General features: G+C 44.7%; 1 protein-coding gene across 1 annotated transcript in view; it reads right to left on the reverse strand.

Annotated features, from left to right (window-relative positions):
* Positions 1 to 19,794, reverse strand: part of zc3h3 (zinc finger CCCH-type containing 3) — a 74,666-nt gene that overhangs the window by 14,361 nt on the left and 40,511 nt on the right. Inside the window, exons 4-8 of the mRNA XM_083940219.1 lie at positions 19,160 to 19,310; positions 9,996 to 10,159; positions 5,506 to 5,584; positions 4,938 to 5,093; positions 3,396 to 3,465 (exon numbers count right to left, since the gene is read on the reverse strand). Of these exons, the coding sequence (XP_083796345.1) occupies positions 3,396 to 3,465; positions 4,938 to 5,093; positions 5,506 to 5,584; positions 9,996 to 10,159; positions 19,160 to 19,310 (620 nt within the window). The remainder of the gene's footprint in view (positions 1 to 3,395; positions 3,466 to 4,937; positions 5,094 to 5,505; positions 5,585 to 9,995; positions 10,160 to 19,159; positions 19,311 to 19,794) is intronic.

Consider the following 19,794-nt stretch of genomic DNA (forward strand, 5'->3'; position numbering starts at 1 on the left):
AACGTCCGTTATCAAGGACAGCAGCGTGAATTTGACCTCATATAATATTTGAATTGTAAAATAAACGATAATAATAATGATTAAATCATCCAGATTATCAAACTGACCCAAAGGAACACCGATGCCACGAGTACATGTAAATAAGAACAATAAAAAATATATATAATCATGATAATTTTAGGTTTTTCATGAGTCATCCCCATAAAATGAGGAAAAGTCATAAATATAAAGCAAAAAAACACAAAAAGACGTCGTTATTTAGAGATGTTAAACATTAAATGGGGTCAAATTGACCCTTAGGAGAACAGAAGGGTTGAGGTATAATGCGTCTTTGAGTACTGAGAAAGCTCTATATCAAATATATCTATTATTTATTATCATTATTAATGACTCATCTGACTTGTGTTGTTTTGAAGCTGCTCTAAATTTCAGGAATATTGGCAAAATGCCAAAAAAGAAGGAGATTGAATTGATTTTGGGTATCAATCTGACTGAATCAGGCACTTCTGGTCCTTGGCATTCTTCCTAAAAACATACCAGGCTATAAATTGAGATTTGCCTCTGGTAGCAATAAAAAAAGTCTCCTAGTTAATACTCCATACTCGATACAAAGACGCGTTTAATGTGGTTCACGTCATGGGAAACAGTGACACCGATACGTTAAAAGCAGTGTTATTTTTAGTTTCTGTCCTCGATAAAGAAATAAACCAATGTAAATAAAGAAAACAACAACGCAGAGAGAGGAGGAGTGATGAGAGCACGAGATTACATGAGACTAAATGAGTTTGTTAACAGACGTGCGGTTCTAAAACACGACCGTCATGTCCAGTTCAGACGAGTCCCGTGTGCCAAGCAATCTGTCACACTGAGCAGTTAAATGACCTTAATTGCAGTTGACAGCGGCAGAGTGAGAGTGAATGTGTGTCCTGACAGCATGTGTGTGTGTGTGTGTGTGTGTGGAGAGATCTACTGTTTGGTGTGCGTGGGCGAGCCTGGTGGATGCCGGTCTAAATATACCTCTAAGGGGGGTTTGGTGAAGAAAGATGGAGGGGGGTGGGAGTATGAGAGGGACTCCATGTTGTTGGGATGGTATCAGTTCTACCTAATTAACTGCTACAGAAATATTTATCCAGGCTGCAGCTCGTCCGGCTCATGATGTGTTTATGTGCTCTGGATGTGTGCACAGACTGAGCCAGTGGCTGAGGGGAGGGAGGGGAGGGGTGGTGTCCCTGGGTGTGGGGTAATGCTAGTTGGAGTGAGCACAGGGTGTCTGGTTTCGAGGTATTTGTGGTTTTGTGGGGGGGGGTGGGGGTACAGGATTCATGATTTAAGCTCACCTATCCACAGTCGTGCCCGGCTCAGGTTTGGAGCCCTGCTGGGTGCATAACCCAGCACCCTCCTTATAATCAGCCCCACTTCTCCCCATGAGCCCCCTTTAAGGGCTCCACGTGAAATAAGAGCGGGAGCATCCTGGGGAGGGATGGGCCGAAGGTTTGGGGCTGAGCTGTCGGAGAAGTGGCCTTACAAACAGACAGCTGGGCTCTCAGCACTTACAGGCAGCAGTGTGACAACCAACACAGGTGCAGGGCATTGTGTGTGTGTGTGTGTGTGTGTGTGTGTGTGTGTGTGTGTGTGTGTGTGTGTATTTGTGCGTGTGGTGGGTGAGGCAGAGCACCTGTTGATGGGTTGTTTGTCTTAAGGGGGAAAAGGGAAAAGGACAAAAACAGCTTTCCCTTTTTGAGTGGCTTCACTTTCCCCTAGACGGGCACGAGCTCTTGAGCACGCACATACATACGCACGCACGCACGCACGTACGTACGCACGCACGCACGTACGCACGCACACACGCACGCCAAAAAAGGAGGTGGAGTGACAGGTTTTCTTCTACATTGTTTTATATAAACACACAATCTGATTTAAAGAAGTGGTTATAAAGTTAAGTGAAGATTTGTCAGACTGAATGCACAACAGTTATAAGGTTAATTTAATTAAGTATTAATTTAAACACCTGTCATATTCTGACAGATGTTGATACTAAATAAAATTCCATATTCATTCTGGATGAATCTGCCTTTTCTCTTCAGTCAATGCATTTATTTTTTATTTATTTAATTATTTTTTTTTTTTTACTTTTTCATACGGAAGTTTATGAAATGAATTTATATGAAGATTAAAATGAATTAATGCTTCTGTGTGGAGTTTGTATGTTCTCCCCATGTCTGCGAGGGTTCTCCAGCCAAAGACACGCAGGTGTTAATTGATGACTCTAAGGGCGCACTCACACTGTCCTTCTGTACCGTGCCCAAACAGGTTTCAAGGCTAAAGTCTGGTTCCTTTGACCAGTGTGAGTGCAACCGTACTGCGCCTTGGAGCGGCACGCTTTCTGTCCACGGCCCGTTTGGGAGAGGTGGGCTTTAGTAAAGCGCGTTTGCACATGTACGAGCACGAGCGTGCGCACGTGTACGAGCACGAGGCCTACGGCGCCTGTTGTGACATAGAAAAAAGAAGGAGGGACCATGCGCGGACATTTAAAACAATGGCGGCGAAATGTTCACGTTGGTGTGATGCGGAGGTGGAGTGTTTGTGATTTGGGCGATGAAAAGATTAAAAAACAGTCGACCAGACGCACAAAAACTCTGAGGTCTCCGGAAAAATCTGGAAACAAAGCCACACATCGCCATGACGTCATCAATGCGTGTGACGTGTTACGGCGTGATGACGTATAGGCAGCAAGAAGCATTCTCCGAGGCCCAGGTAGTGTGAGTACAAACGGGCCTGGAGGGGGGGACAAGGACCCTAAAGCACGGGGCACGGGACGGAGGCACAGTGGGAGTGCGCCCTGAATTGCCCGTAGGTGTGAATGGTTGTCTGTCTCTGTCCGTCTCTATGTGCCCTGCGATAGACTGGCGTCCTGGTGAGGGTGCACCCCACCTCAGGGATAAGCAGTTGCAGATGATGGAAATTAAAACAACCATTCAACATTAAACTAAATATCCTCACAGTAATTTAAGCACCAAGTCCTGCCTAGAGTTGCTGTTGCTTTCATGCAGGATAAGATGCATAAGTACAGACAATCATGACACCTGTGCTTAACTCTTTCCCAGCAGTGTACACTCACACACACTCTCACAAGGGTAGAGGTGATGAGGGAGGAGAAAACAACACACACCCAGATTCATCCTGGTGACCTGATCGAACAAGGGACCCTCAGTCACATGCTCTTACCTCCAAAGTGCTGCTTCCCTACCAATAAGCCCCCCCCCATCCCACACACACACACACACACACACACAGTGTGTCATCTTATACCTACTGCACACAGTGTGCCCGACTCTGGCCTTTGCAGTGAAAACCCATAAAACACTGTGACACTGAACACATCCTGAGACACATACCTTCTCCTTCGCCACCTTATGGGAGAACGGGCAGTTCCCGTCCGCCTGCTTGCACGTCCCTCGCAGAAACCTGCACATAAAGAACCGAGTCTGAGAAGAAGCTGTTGCAAAGTGGGAAGAGCTGCTGGTGCTGGAAGAGTTTCTGCCTGTTGTATATTTCCATTTGAACGCTTTCCTTTAATTATATCCTCAATGTTCCTCAACAGAGCGAAACAGACTTGTGTACAATGTAACCAGGGGTTTATCAGTTTAAATGATTCAGATTTTTGTTAAAAAAATAAAAAAATAATCATGTTTTGACCTCAGTTTGGGGTCTAAATACCACCAGAGACGCTGATCAGAGCTGTACACTATTATGACACTGTGTTGTTGCAACTGGGAACAAAAAACTGTCAAACATTTGCTGAGTTGAACAAAAATTGATCCATAATCTCAAAGTGTACTACAACGGCGTATTAGGGTCGTTTCAGGTAAGTAGGTGACGGGGAGGGGTCGAAACAACGTCGTAAACTTACAAGAAAACTAGAATTACCTGATGAAGTGGTTAGTTTTGGAGAAACGTGAATGTTTCACATCTGCAACCTGGCAGCATGGAGGATCTATTCAATCAGCTGCACAGTTACAAGACAGTGACACCGATTCAGCGTCCAGCCAAACGTCTTCCCTCCTGTCCCTGAGTTATGGCGTTGAATAATGAACAGAAACATTACGATTATGTCCAAGTGGACGTTTGTGCCAAATTTGAAGACATTCCCCCCGGGTGCTCCTGGGTCTGTCTGACGTTCCTGTCTGTTATAGTGAAGGTTTTCGTCTCCACCGTACTCTACGGGGGAATTGTTGGGTCTCTGTAAATCATAAATAAGTCATAGAGTGTGGTCTTTACCTGCTCTGTAAAGTGTCCTGAGATCACTTTTGTTATGATTTGAATTGAATTGAATTGAATTGAATTGAGATGTTGCGTTCAAAAGAATGGTATAGAACAGACTGACGGAGAACCTGCAGATATAATTCCTTGGGCCACGGCTGTTGCAGGTGTGGAGGCATAAAAACATGGATATTGTCTGAGAATAAAGCCGCACATTTACAAGGAGGAAATACATTTAAAAAAAGTCACTTTTATGGGTAAAAACGCCTTTTTTGCTAGGAAATTTGCTTCAGTTTGCCAGGTTGGATCAACCTCATCACACCCAAGAGGACGCCACTTGCTGTGTAATATGCGTCGTACTGCACCTCAGCACTTTGAGCGGGGACAGGACGTCAGAGGGGAGAGTTAGAGCAATGCAACAAAGCTCCAGCTAACCAGAGGACACTTTAGTTAGGTCCATACAAGCCTTCAAGTGCTCTAAACGTCAGTTATCAAACACTGAGCATCAGAAAATGAACAGATTTTGACTTCCCGTCTGTAAATGCACCTCCCATTTCACCACTCTATTGCGTGTACGCTGGGTAGAGTCAGAGACGACGGCCATCTTTACTGAGGACCCAAGATCAGCACATCTCCGGACCCTGAACCTTCACAAATGTGCATTCATTGTATGTTACCTGGTACAGACCGCCACCTTGTCTGGGTCGTGGATGTAGGGACAGCTGTTGCCACGGTTACACTTGCCGAAGCGGTTGTAATACATGCAGTACTGCTTCTGCGGCTTCTTCTGGCGAGCGTGTCGGATGATGGCGAGGCTCCGCTGGACGGCGCGGCTTGTTTTAGAGAACACAGACAAACCACAGGTGACCACAGATCAATAACAAGCAGCGTGTGGTAACCGCAGGGGAAAAATCGTGCCATGATTCAAGGTTCAACTCTCAACCTCTGTAAGCAGCTTCGGGTGAAGGTATCCACCCTACGCTACTTCTAATTTTAAAAGATTACTTCTGGCTTTACAGCCCTCAGCTGACAGTGATGAAAGGCCGTTAATGTTGGGAGAGGGAGAGAAGGGGATCAGATGGAAAAGTCTTGGCTGGATTTGATTTCCTGTGGAGGAGGTGCTGTTGTATAAAGAGGGCCAAGCAGGATGGCCCACATAGGACTGTTGAAAAGTTGGACGTTTACGCAGAAGAGTGCTTCTGATGAGAGCAGATTAAACAGTGCGGTGGTGTGAAAGAAGCTTACCTGGCTAAATGACGAGACGTGGAGTATCTGTTGAAAGTAGGGCTCACGGGAGAGACGTGGCTGCTGCTGAAGGGACGTCCTAGTGACAGGAAGAGGGACACGTGAGGAATCCTAATTAAACTTAATGTTAGTGTTCTGTTTCAAATGAAACTCTCACAGGAAGTTAACAGAAACAGTGACTGGATGAACTCCACTTTTACTCCAATAGCTTTAAAAATAATAATAATAACAAGCTTTAACACCCACCCCAAATAACAGGTTCCTCATTTTGTGAGCAAACAAACGTAAAATCCACAAACGTTTGGTTTGTTATTCAAAACTTACAAAACCGACATTCCTCTGTTTCCCTTTATATTATTATTATTAAAGTGTAATTATAAACCTCCCAGGGTCTTTTTCTGCAAATACACTCATCAAATAAGCTATTGAGACAATATTTTTCACGTAACAACTATTAACGGAGAAATCTCAGAGAGTCGCTAACAGCTGGACGTGGCTAACAGTGATTAGCTCGGGGCAGTACGGTGAAGGCATTCAAAGGTCTTTTTTAACCACTAATGCTGCTGAAAATAACAGCAAATCTCTGCAGCAGCATGAGAAGAGTCCCTACACACAAAACAAAGCACCAATGGGCTCCTTCCTTTGGGATCGACTTTGGTAATCCACTTGAATGGACTTTACTATGAGAGGAGCTGGTACAGGGGCCAGTAGGTAAGTCTTTAAAACACTCTTTAATAAACTCTGGCTTCACTAACTACGCTGTTGCTGCTTTGTTGTGTGTGTAGGGACTCTTCTCATGCTGCTGCAAAGGTTTGCTGTTATTTTCAGCAGTATTAGTGGTTAAAAAAGACGTTTAAATGTATAATAATAATAATAATAATAATAATAATCAGGGCTAGCCGCGTCCGGCTGTAAGCGACTGTTAGCGACTCCCCTATATAAATTTCCCCTATTAATAGTTTATACACAAAAAAACTGTCTCAATGGCTTATTTCTGTGTAGGGACTCTTTTCATGCTGCTGCAGAGGTTTGGTGTCATCATGAGCAGCATTAGTGGTTAAAAACGATGTCGCAGTACTGCCATGAGCTAATCAGTGTTAGCCGCATTCGGCTGTTAGCGACTCTCCTGGATTTCTTCGTTAATCGTTAATAGTTGTTACACGATTATTTGATGAGTGTATTTGCTGAAAAACACCCTGGGATGAATTTTACGCTGGAATTTCACTTTAATAAAAATTATCACGTGATATTTGTCCTTGTTTTGGATTTTAGAAATTACACATAGATAACAAATACAAAGGATAATGCATCTTTGAGTACTTTGAAAAGCACTTTATAATAATAAATAATAACAATAATTATAATTATTCTTATTAATAATAAAAATAGTAGTAGTGCCGCTGGCTGCCGCCTTCATTACATATATGTATCATGTCTGATCACATCTGAATCCGATCACTGTCCACTTAGATCTTCTCTGCACTACAGTTCTGTTTATACCTGTTTCAACAGTCTACTGCATGTTTACATTGTTTACATCATATTCACCCGTTCACATTTCTGCTTACATCTGATACACGCATGTCTTTCTACATCTCACGCCGACGATGTTCTCTGTATCTAACTGTGATTTGTGTGTTTAACTTGTACTAACATCTAGACACTTTCCTCTTTACTGTTCTTCGTATCTAACTCTGTGACTGGACTCTAACCTGTACTAACACACTAACACACTTATTCTAACCTGTACTAACACACTAACACACTTATTCTAACCTGTACTAACACACTAACACACTTATTCTAACCTGTACTAACACACTAACACACTTATTCTAACCTGTACTAACACACTAACACACTTATTCTAACCTGTACTAACACACTAACACACTTATTCTAACCTGTACTAACACACTAACACACTTATTCTAACCTGTACTAACACACTAACACACTTATTCTAACCTGTACTAACACACTAACACACTTATTCTACCTGTACTAACACACTAACACACTTATTCTAACCTGTACTAACACACTAACACACTTATTCTAACCTGTACTAACACACTAACACACTTATTCTAACCTGTACTAACACACTAACACACTTATTCTAACCTGTACTAACACACTAACATCCTGACACTTGATCTTCTTTTACACTTTATTCTTGTTGTTAGGTTAAAATGTTTTTGTATAGTTGCACTGTCGTTATTTGCTGCTCTGTGTGCCCTGAATTGCCCCCCGGGGACAAATAAAGTTTTTTGTATTGAATTGAATTGAATTGGTTAACCATAATGGGAATGTCGTCAATTGTTGAGTCAGATGTTGGGAAAAGTTACTGAAGCAAAGGTTTCTATGAAGTTTGGATTCATGACATTTTTAAATAAACAACCATAAAATAAATTAAACATCTGAAATACTCGTATGCTTCTTGTACTGATTAGCCTGCAAGAAGATTTTTCCCTTAAGAAATACAAGAACACAGCACTGTTTGACTTCACCATGTACGGACCAACGTGTGTATGAAGAGGACATGAACGTATAAAGTTCCGTATTTGAACTGGAGTCAATCATTCAGGCTGACTATACGTCTATAGTTACACTATTTGATACTGATCTGCAGCTGTTCCTGCTTTTACACTTCACTTCTACCATATATTAACTCCTCTTTATAGACTTTAAGTGTGAAATGTTACCACGATATTACAAGCAATTACTTTGGCATGGTGATGAGGACATGGATACATGTTTGAAAGCAGAGTAAAGGTCAGTTTTTCTCCTGATTTTTGAATTATTGATCATTTTAAATATGTACTCATCTCGCACGCCCTGAGAGAATTATCTCACATTAGTCAAATCTGAAATAAAACATTTAAAAAATAGTATCAGTACTATTCAGATAAGCAAAGTGAAGCAGTCTGAGTGTGTGTTAGAGCAGCCCGATGCAATTACAACCTGATATGTGCCTGGTTATTTATACTGTGGTGGTTTGACGCATTGGTGCCAAAGCCAAACGTGACGTCCAGCTCTGTCTGAGGACATCATAAACACTATGTACCCAATGCACTCCACACGCACTGGAGCTTGTTGGAGTCCACGAGGAGTGAAGAAGAAGCGGAGGAGGCCAAGAGGTTGAGGTTACAGATAGCACTCGCTCTTATTCAGACCTCTAATTTAGGAACTTAAGGCCCTCATTAGCACTCCAGTGTGATTTAAGCAGAGCAGAATCACAGGCCGGTGGCTCCAGACCAAGAACGAATGTGAAGCTTGCTGGTGGACGATGCTGGGGAGACACCTGAGTGTGTGTGTGTGTGTGTTCTGGAGGATGCAGGAATCTGTTCGTTTGGGGATGCAGGTCACGAGTTTAACCGAACGGAGTGCTATGATTTCACCTGAGGTGGCGAGCTGCTACAGAATGTGTACACGAGAGAAGTGTGAACAAGGTAGAGGCAGATCCCGGCTTTAATCTGCACCGTCCAGTTCTCCGGGCCCTCCCCCTCTCCGCTCTGACAGATGACAACTTTATTATTTCAGATGGCAAATCCAGCCAGCTCCCGTAAGTCTATTAGAGAGCATGCGGGCAGAGCTGCAGCCACAAACATGAATAAACACTTCTTTATCACCTCAGACTTACTGCCCTGTACTGGCAATCCATGTCCTGAAAAAGGCTGGGTATCAAACTTCAGTATGTTTTTGGTGCTGACTGAAACGTGTCTGTAGCACTCACGGACTATCAAGTGCCAGCTTTCAATAACAGATCAGATTCCTACTCTTGTTAGCTCATTTCTTCAGTTACAGTTCCTGACTTAGGTTCAAATGTTGCCAATGTGAGACTGTGTTTTATCCAGGAACAGTTACTGTACTTGTGTGTGTATTAAAACATGTAACTTGTATGTCTTCTATTACGCTATGTGGTGGTATTGTCCCAGGTATGATATTACATGTATAAAATGTCTACAATATTGTAATGTATGTGTGTCCAGCACCCAACAACATCTGGCCCCTTTGATCTGATGTGCTTTCCAGATTCAACACTTGAGCACACTCGTGAGCTGGAAGTGAAGAAATGCATAATGAAGAGGTCTGTGAATGTTCTCATGTGTCCAGGTCGTCGCTATCCTCAAAGCAATTTCAGTCAAAAGCAACTGGACTTGGTGGTTATTATATTATATTATATATAGATTATATTCCTACAACTTTAACTAGTGTCAGCCTGACGTGTCAGTCGACTTAAGCTAGGGCGCTGACGGCTAACATCGTGATGGGGGTTACCGCGTCTCCCTCTGAAACAATGTTGCAAAATATCTTTTTATGTTATTGTGAGAAGTGTAAAGGTATTTTCTGTTCATTATGAAACTGTGGCTGTCTCACCTCGCTGCTGTGCCTACAGTCACGGCAGAGCCCGCCCTCTTGTGTATTATTGCTTAATTGGACTACGGCGGGAAACATTCACACCATCGCGGTGACGGTCGGAGTACCTGTTCGATTGATCGACATGCTGGACGCCACGGTGCGGGACAGCTTATTGGCTGACACCCGATACAGGGAACCGCGAATCCAGCACATGCTGCTTCCTCTCCAGTGCTGGGTGGATGACGGGTGTCTCTCGTGGGGCGCTCGCAGACGGCTCTGAAGGAAACTCCTAAGAAGACGAGGGACAGGGGGAAAAAAGACAAATGGGAGGAAATAAGGGTTTATTAAATAAATTAAATTAAAGTCATGTGTTCTCTTTAACATCCCAACTTTGACTGAATCATCTGTTGAACTGAATTTTGAGTCCTGCCCTTCTCTGAGCTGGGGCCGTGTTACTGCTCGTCCCTCCTTCAGCTCCACACCTCTTTTGCCTGTCTTCCCTCAAGCTCTTCCACTATATCTCCCATTCTCACTTTATGTTTCCCATCCTCTAGTCTCCCCTCCTCCCACCCTCCCTCCCTCCCTCCCTCTCCCTCCCATGTCACAGCACTCTGTTAAATTGCTCCTCTAATGGAAAGGACGGCAGTGTGGAAATGGAGAGAATTGAAAAGAGGAGAGGAGGAAATCAATGAGATAATAGGCAGGGCAGGGGGCCAGAGCAGTGAGGTTGGCCCCTATACTGGAGCGAAGAGACCACACACACACACACACACACACACACACACACACACACACACACACATAGGGTATAACAACCCACTCCTGCTACAGTATGTACAGTGCACACAATCACAGGCCTCTACACACACATGCTCACCATTCAGAAGTCACTCAGTAGTGTATGTGGGAGCCTGCAGTGTGTGCGTGGCTGCTGGGTATCGGTGGGGCGGTGCAAGGGGTTATGGCGATAAATTGCGCTGTCCTGTCACTTCTATTTGGGGCGGATTGGGGCTGGTGTGCAGGGGGCCGCTGGAGGTAATTTGCTGCCGTATTTCAGATGGGCTGGAAATGGGTTTAGAGCGAGAGTTCATGCCTCCCATTACGGAGAGAAGAGAGGGTTACCCCAAATGCACGCTGCACACAAAACAACTGACATGGGCGCTTAACACGCTGCAGCCGGCGGGGAGCTGCTGCACCGCTGCAAATAGGAAAAAACACAGGAGCGAACATCAAACGTCAGCTGCGTTCACGTGCACGGTCTACCCGACTGCACGCCATAACTCAGTGGCACAGACACTCAGTTTCACTGATACGAGATCAGTGGCTGCCCTACACAGGGCAACTGCAGCCAGGGGAGCTGTAATGGAGGCTAATGTTGGAGCACTGACTGCCACCCAGGGAGGCTTAAACAAGGAGCGGGCGGCCTGGAGAGCCACAATGGAGGTTAATGGGGATATGACATGAACAGTTAACACAGATGACAGTTAACCCTGACACAGAGCTGCAGGCGTGGGGAGGCGTGGGGGGGGGGGGGGGGGGCTGTTAGGATGTTTTCTCACCGGGTTCATGTGTTTTGAGTCCAAACGTCAGAGAGATTACTCCGCCGGTACCTCACACATTTGTGTTTATTCATTCAATTTTCGATTATATTTCCTCTTCACAGTGCAGTTGTTCATTACAGCCATCACAGACACCACCCAGCTATGGGACTATGAGTGGTTAATCCAACCTCATGTTAGGAGGAAAGATTCAAAACGACACCGCAACTGAATAAAATAGAAAACTAAATAGTTTCAAATTAAACTGCCACATTAAAGCACCTTTAAGTGCAGGAATAAGTATAGACTTGATTGAACCGTAAACGCGTCAATGTTCTTATTTATTTGACCTCTTCAGTCAACGCGAGCCTCATTTGTGCACAAATGAAGTTCTCAGACTTGTGTGCGGCTTTAACGTACAGCCTCGTGAACGAGTTTCACCCTCAGGCCGAACGCCATTAGAGGAAACAGCCTCTGTAGGAGCAGATTACCTTTAGAATAAGGTAATCTGCCTGTAATGAGAGAGGGAGCAAACAGTGGAAGCAACATAAAAACCAAACCATCAAAAAAAAAGTAATCGCGTCGTTTAAACAGGAGTGTGTTTTTCTCTCTGCGGCTCCAGACTCTCCTTGGCCTGTTCCCAGTGGTGCCCTTGACCTCCAGAGGGATATCTGTTATCAGAGAGCGTCCAGGCCACTCTGAGGCACAAATCCTCCGCCGCACGACAACCAGCGGGACACTTACTCCACACTTAGGGCTGGGAATTGCTAAGATTTTATTGATACCGATGCTATTATGGCTTCTGCTCCTCAGCCCGATCCTTTCTCGATTCCTGGTCAAAATTTTCTGTCATTTTTTATGTCACAAGCTGCAACATTGTCATCTTTAATCGTGTAATGAAGCCATGCTGTCGACCGTTTCTTCCATTCATTCATCTCATCTTCAACCGCTTGTCCCTGTCGGGGTCGCGGGGGGCTGGAGCCGAACCCAGCTATTCAATTCAATTCACTTTTATTTATAGTGCCAAATCATAACAGAAGTTATCTCAGGACACTTTACAGAGTAGGTAAAGACCACACTCTATGACTTATTCATGATTTACAGAGACCCAACAATTCCCCCGTAGAGTACGGTGGAGACAAAAACCTTCACTATAACAGACAGGAACGTCAGACAGACCCAGCTCTGTGGAGGACGCACATCTGTCTGCACCGCTCCACTATGACTCCTTCTTGTTTCAAGGTTCCAGCAAAGTGCGAGTTTGATGTCATTGTTTTTGCAACGCACAGAAAAACACGCCAACATCGAGGAAATGAAGGGAGAAGTTCGGAGGCATAATTAGTTACTGGCACGAATCAATATTTTCTAAATCAACGATGGATAACACAACAACAACACATCATGCAGAATGGATCTCTCACAGTTATGAGCCCATGTGGAGTAATCACCAGTTTTATCCTCTTTTAGCTCTTTGTTTCGGTTTGAAGGTGAACCCGCTCTCCATTATCAAGATCTGTTCCTCATCAGTTCATCCCAAAGACTTTTGCGTTCTTATTTAGCGATGTGGTCTGTGAGACTGCAATAAAAACATATCAGAAGCCAAGTGAGCCAGAAGCATCTGGAACTGAATCCCGGCACCTTCGATTAATAAGTAAATTAATCCGGTGGCAGTTTCACGCGTCGGTGTTTCACTCTGTGAACTGCAGCGACGCACCGCTCTGAGCGTCTTTTAAACATCTGAAGTCAAAATATATTTAAATATATATATATGTATAGTATATACATATAGTTACAGTAGCATACCGGCTTGGTGGACGCCGCGCTTACATGCTGTTGCATCAGTGTTCAGTGTTTTTGTGCTTTGAGCTGATCTAAAGCAGAGGATATTCAGTTAAAACAGATTGCTAATACAGTTGTAAGTACGCTTTAATGCAGCTCCGGTGTGTTTTAAGTGGAGTGACTGCATCGGACAACATTTTAAAGAAACTCAGCCTTTTAAATGTGACAGTGCTTGTCAGCAACTGGTCATATTGTAATTTCTGAGGCAGTGTATGCTCTTAATTATTCCTCATGCAGTTAACACACCAGGAATTCTGTAGTTTTAATGAAAACTCAACTGTTTTTTCATGGTGTTCATCTCCGCTGCTTTGGAAAATGGTGATTTTACAGCGAGCGCTGTGCCGTGGAGGTGAAGGTGGTTCGTGTGATTTCCCCTTCCTGCCCAAAGCCCAATGTTACTCCCCCATGTACCACTGTGTGCCCATGGACACTGAGATTACAGTGATACATGAAAGAGAAAAGAAGAGCGTCACGTTCCAGAAGCTGGACCCAACGAATGTTCGACATTTTCGCTTGATGAATGACGCCAACTATAAATCTTACTTACTGTCAGTTAAACTCCTGTCAATCGATTAAGTGCCCTGGAGTATAATCTCTGTACTTTGCATGAATTTAGAGTTGTAAAACATCAGGACAATGACTGGAGGTCGCACTAAAAGGACATTAACTCCCCCAAAAAAGGAAAAAAGGCACAATATATTGAGAAAAGGAAGAAATGAAGGAGGTGGCAAGGGCGTGCACAAACTCCCCTGTGACTAGTCTGCATGTGTGTGTGTGTGTGTGTGTGTGGGCAGGTGTGTGTGTGTGTGGGCAGGTGTGTGTTTGTGTGTATGTGCACTGCTCTGACCATGTGATGCGCAGATAAAGCAGAGCGCGATTCAGCACTACCGCCGCCGTTGATGAATGATCCGACTTTTGTTTTAGTGACAGGGAAGAATTTGGAGGGTCGCGCGACCGCTCCGAATAATGCTGCCCTCGTCTATTTGTCTGCAACCCAAGCATTAGTAAGCTCATATTGGGGAAACAGTTACCCTTGAAACGAAGCACAGCGAAAACAGGCATCTGGCTAATTCCAGAGCGGTAAGGATTGCTGCTCTTCTTCGGGGCACTTAAAGGAATACAAAGCAGAGTCTCATTAAGCGTCAGGATCCTATCAACGTGAAGGGGGGGGGGGGGGGGGGGGGGGGTAACGAGCCAAATCCTCTTTTTTAGGGTAGAAAGTGACATTACGAAGAGCGTTGGTGGAGAGTGCAGTGTGAACGGCAGCAGGAAGATCAGAACGCGTGGCTGTAGGGGATGGCGAGATGACTGATGTGATAAGTAATGAGTAAATGAATGAATCGGGGTATAAAAGGGGATGAATGGGGGAGTCAATGCGGGAAAAGGAGGAGAGAAGTGAAGAAGAGCGAGCGCTGCTTCACTTTATTGCCCAGTCTCTTACATCCTGTACTGATCGATACTGAAGCACTAAAGGAGATGAGCGCCTGGACCCTGTGTGTGCGTGTGCGTGTGTGCGTGTGTGTGTGTGTGTGTGTGTGTACACTAAAATACAGTATAGTTATTTAGGGTGGAGGGTGCCACCATGATGGGGGGCTTTAACATTTATGCAAGAAATTAGGACTAAACTGAGAAGGATTCAACCAGACACACAGTCGTACGTGGGGTGTGACCTGTTATATCTCATTAAATAGAAAGAGAGGAAACGGGGAACGGCACCAGAGCGAACGCGTGGAAACAGAGAATTAAAGACGGGACAGCGGAGAGAGAAACAGGGAGGGTGTGAGAGGGATGAAGGGAGGCCGGGCCTGTAATTTATCCTCCGGCGTGCGTGCTTTACGGCTTTCTTAATTCAACTCCAGCTACTATTAATGGAGTTAATGTTGAGATTATATCTATTTTCTGGAGGCCGGGGGTTGAAATACTGCAGCTCCTTCAAACCGCCGCCCAGCATTAAATCACCACACACGCTCTTTACGGCTGAAGAAAGGTAAACGCAAAGCATGCTGGGTAGGGAAACCTCTGCTCTCTGAGGAAACGTCTGGAAAAAACAGGTTGAGAGGGTCTGGACGGGCTGCCACGGCCGTTCACCGCAGTTTATCAGACTCAGATCAAACTTTTAAACCAGGCAGCTCTGATTAAATATGACTCAATATTACTGTTTATTATTCAGTATATTATTATATTTGTGTGACGCCTATTTATCCTGATGTGTTCAATGATGTTCGCTAATATGCATTAGTTAGATTAGATTCTTGGTTATGCCGGGATAGATTTCAACCTCTCAAATACGGAGTTTTCCTGCTTTTCTCTGTTTTATAGCAAAATAAACTGAATGTGTTTCCTTGTCTAATCAGACGGGTGGTGACGTCAGACAACAACATGCTGCTGTGAGTCTCAATTCATCAGAATCAGAAAACCTTTAAGGACGGCAGGAGCTCAGTCCGTAGGTGACTTGGCTGGGAACCGCAGGGTCGCTGGTTTAAGTCCCTGTGTGGACCATGAATGGAGTGTGGACTGGTGGCTGGAGAGGCGCCAGTTCATCTCCTGGACACTGCCGAGGTGCTGTTGAGCAAGGCACCAGACCCCCAACTGCTCGGGGCGCTGGTCACTGGCAGCCCCCTCGCTCTGACATCTCTCCATTAATTGCATGTATATAGGTCCTGTTTGTGCATGTGTGTATTTCGGGCCTGTGTGTGTGTGTGTGTGTGTGTGTGTGTGTGTGTAACATGATTAATAATAAGAGAGTGAAAAAATTCAATTTCCCCGTTGCAGGATAAATAAAGTAATTCTTCTTCTTCTTAATGTCCCGCAGACGGGGAAATTTGTTTGTCACCAAAATATGATATTGAAGTTACTTTAGAATAGAATAGATACTTCAGTAAGAAAGGCTGCTACACTCCACTGTGCCATACTGTCACTTAGTTCTGTAGGAAATGCTGCTACACTTATACACTGTTATCACTTATCGCTCCTTATCACTTATTTAGTTTGTACTTATTTATTTTAACATGCTGCTAAACTGCACGCTGCGTATTGTTGTATATTGTATAAACCTGCGTTTAACCACAATGTCTGTTGCACTCTGTCACATTTAGTTACTGTTTGATTTATTTGATGTTTTGTGCTTTATTTTGATTTGATTTATGTTTTTATGCTTATTGTTACTCTGATCCTTTCCCACCTTTGTACTGGTTCATCATTTCCCTCGGGATAAATAAAGGTTCTTCAATCTTGAATCTTGAATTTAACAAAACTGGCTCTGATATACGGTAACTTGATAAACCCAGACTTTAATAAATAAGTCTGTGTTTAATAAAAAAATAAACTTGTAGGCAATGAACACTCCAAACAGGCTCCCCTGCTCCACGGCATTGTGAACCGCTGGACCACCATGCTAGGGTATTTTCCGTTTTTCTTTAATGCAAGGCCTCGAGCGAGGGGTTCAGCTAAGAGCAGGCACAGAGATAAGAGCTGAGAACATATGAGAGCAGGGATCAGTGGGTCCGATAGGCCAAAGATGAAGAGCAGCACTCAGTAGTTAAGAGCAGAGAATATGAGCTCATGCTCCACTCAATAGCTCCCAACTGATAAAAGTGGAGGCTCCTTGGAGTTAAACAGATAGATAAGCATGAGAGAGGGGTGCAATGGTGGGTGGGTGGATGGGGGTGGTAATCCACCATCCCTGGGGACCCGACCTGTCCCCCCTCCCTCCCTATCTCTTCGCTCACTTCCACACACGCGGTGATATTTCACGAGGTGTCACAGGGCTCAAATTGAAAATCCCTTGATGAATCAATATTTACTGCAGCAGCTAAATGAATAGTAATAAGTCACCGGAGGCTGAGTCCAGCCACAGTCCAGGCCCCTCTGTCTCACCAAATCTGGATTACACAAATGAACCGACACACACACACACACTCACACACACACACACTCACTTCAACTTCAACAAAAAAGTTCACCTACGTTACAACTACCGTAGCGTGCCCAAACAGGTTTTACAATGGCGGTGAAAGGTTCACGTTGGTGTGATGCGGAGGTGGAGTGTTTACTGCAGATTTGGTCGATGAAAAGATTCAAAAACAGTCGACAAGACGCACAAAAACTCTGAGGTCTACGGAAAGATCTGGAAACAAAGCCACGCATCGCCATGACGTCATCAATGCGTGTGACGTGTTACGGCGTGATGACGTATAGGCAGCAAGAAGCATTCTCCGAGGCCCAGGTAGTGTGAGTACAAACGGGCCTGGAGGGGGGGACAAGGACCCTAAAGCACGGGGCACGGGACGGACGCACAGTGGGAGTGCGCCCTAAGACATATTTGACGTCAACACAGCAGATTGTTTTTGTCTCATAAGCTCATGTTTTTTGATAACTTTTAATTTTGATTTAATGACCAGGGGTGCGTCCAACCCTGTGTCGTTTGGTGTGTATAGGTGTGTGTGTGTGTGTGTGTGTGTGTTTGTCATTCTAGTCATACCACGGCCCGTTTCCAGGAAGAGGACACTGTTAATTCTCTGCACATTAGCAGATCATCAAAACCAAACCACAACAACCTGTTCAGAGGTTTCACAACACACAGTTTGACCACTGCAGGGAAAAACAGCTCGACGCCATTTAGTTCATAAACAGTGTGTCTTCTCCACAGTGATGAAGCCATGAATGAGGCATTAACGTTTTATCATCCAATAACGACCTCCTCATAAACGTTAATTAACTCTCTACCCTCAGAGATGACGTCACCTCCATCACCACCACCACCACCACCACCACCACCACCGGTCGTTTCACACTAAGAAGATCTTCTGAGCTATAGGGTTAAATATAGTGTTTTACATTATATGCATTATAGTTTTTACATGTTTGTTTACTGGAGCTGAAATTATTTGTCGATTAAGAGTTATAAATCACAACCAACTGGTCATTCATCACGCACGACGTGTTCAATCTCAAATGTGAGGATTTTCTGCTTTTTCTCCATTTTAGATCACGTGAAAGGAGCCAGTTGAGGTGGTTCAGGATCATCTAGTAAGGATGAACCCTGGGTGCCTCCCTAGGGAGGTGTTCCAGGCACGTCCAGCTGGGAGGAGGCCTCGGGGAAGACCCAGGACCAGGTGGAGAGATTAGATCTCCACACTGGCCTGGGAACGCCTCAGGATCCCCCAGTTAGAGCTGGTTAATGTGGCCCGGGAAAGGGAAGTTTGGGGTCCCCTGCTGGAGCTGCTGGAGCTGCTGCCCCGGATAAGAGGTTGAAGATGGGATGAAGTGAGATTAATTTGGATTTTTGACTATATGTCACACACAACAATCAATCTGAAGAAGTCACTTGATTGTCATTTCACTTTTTTATGGACTATTTTTGTCAAAAATAATAGAGATTAACCGATAATGAGATTAACCATTAGCTGCGGTTCTATTTCAGACACTGTGTTCACGGGAATCAAGACTCACTGGTGGATTAGATCTGGAGTGAGAATGACGGAGGAATAAATGTTAGATGAATGACGGGAGGGGGAAGAAAGAGGAGATGGGAGTTGTAATGACATTAAGAATCAGACCCGCCCTCTCTCTCTCTCTCCCTCTCTCTCTCTCTCCCTCTCTCTCCCTCTCTCTCTCTCTCCCTCTCTCTCCCTCTCTCTCCCTCTCTCTGTCTGTCCTGGGTGAGACACTTTTCCCTGCTCCTGGTGTAAATTAATGTGAGGAGCACAGTGGTGTAAATGGTTTATTCTCTGGGTTATCTACTGTGTAAAAATGAGCGCCATAAATTCCCGACCTCTTCCACTCGTGCTGCACATGACAGTGACATTAAAGACAGGGCGCTGCTCCGCACTGAGGGATATTAGCCATCGAGACGCATTAAACCCAGACCTGCGGGAGGCGTGTGTGTATTTGTCTTTGTTAATGGGACTTACCTGGCAGACTGGATCCTCTTGGCTCTCCATGAGAGGGCGGGGTTGTAGTGGAGGGTGTGCGCGGCGCTGGAGCCCGGGCGGGTCACCATCTTGTAGCGCGTCCTGAAAACTCTCTGCGAGGTGGGGCTGCGATGTGAGGAGGACGGGGGACCTGAGGAGGGGAAAGTTGGCGGGTCAGTGTGAAAATCTGCAAATTAAACATCTGATCACACGGAAACAGAAGCAATAGTTAAACGCCCGGTCGGTACGAGGACAAATCCAGCCACAAACATTGCTGTGAATGCATAAAACACACACACACACACACACAAGTTTGTCTGAGGACTCTGGCAGGTGTGCTCTTTAATAAGCTTCACATATAAAAATGAGAGGGAATAACAAAGGCAGAATTTTTATGAGCCTAATAAATCACACGCTCTGTCTCTTTCCTCGCCGCCTTCATCCCTCCTGCCTGGCCTCCCTCCCTCCCTCGTCCCCACTTTAGGTCTCATTCGTTATATCATTTTACAGATCCATCACAGACGAGACGCAAGAGTAGAGAGATCGCAATAGAAAAGAAAAAAAAAGAGGACCAAGTGTTTTTATTTATTTCTTTCTTTGGCTGTGGATCCATCATGTTGTTTTATGACGGCCTA

Source organism: Echiichthys vipera, assembly GCF_963691815.1.
Source record: "Echiichthys vipera genome assembly, chromosome: 3".
NCBI lineage: Eukaryota > Metazoa > Chordata > Actinopteri > Perciformes > Trachinidae > Echiichthys > Echiichthys vipera.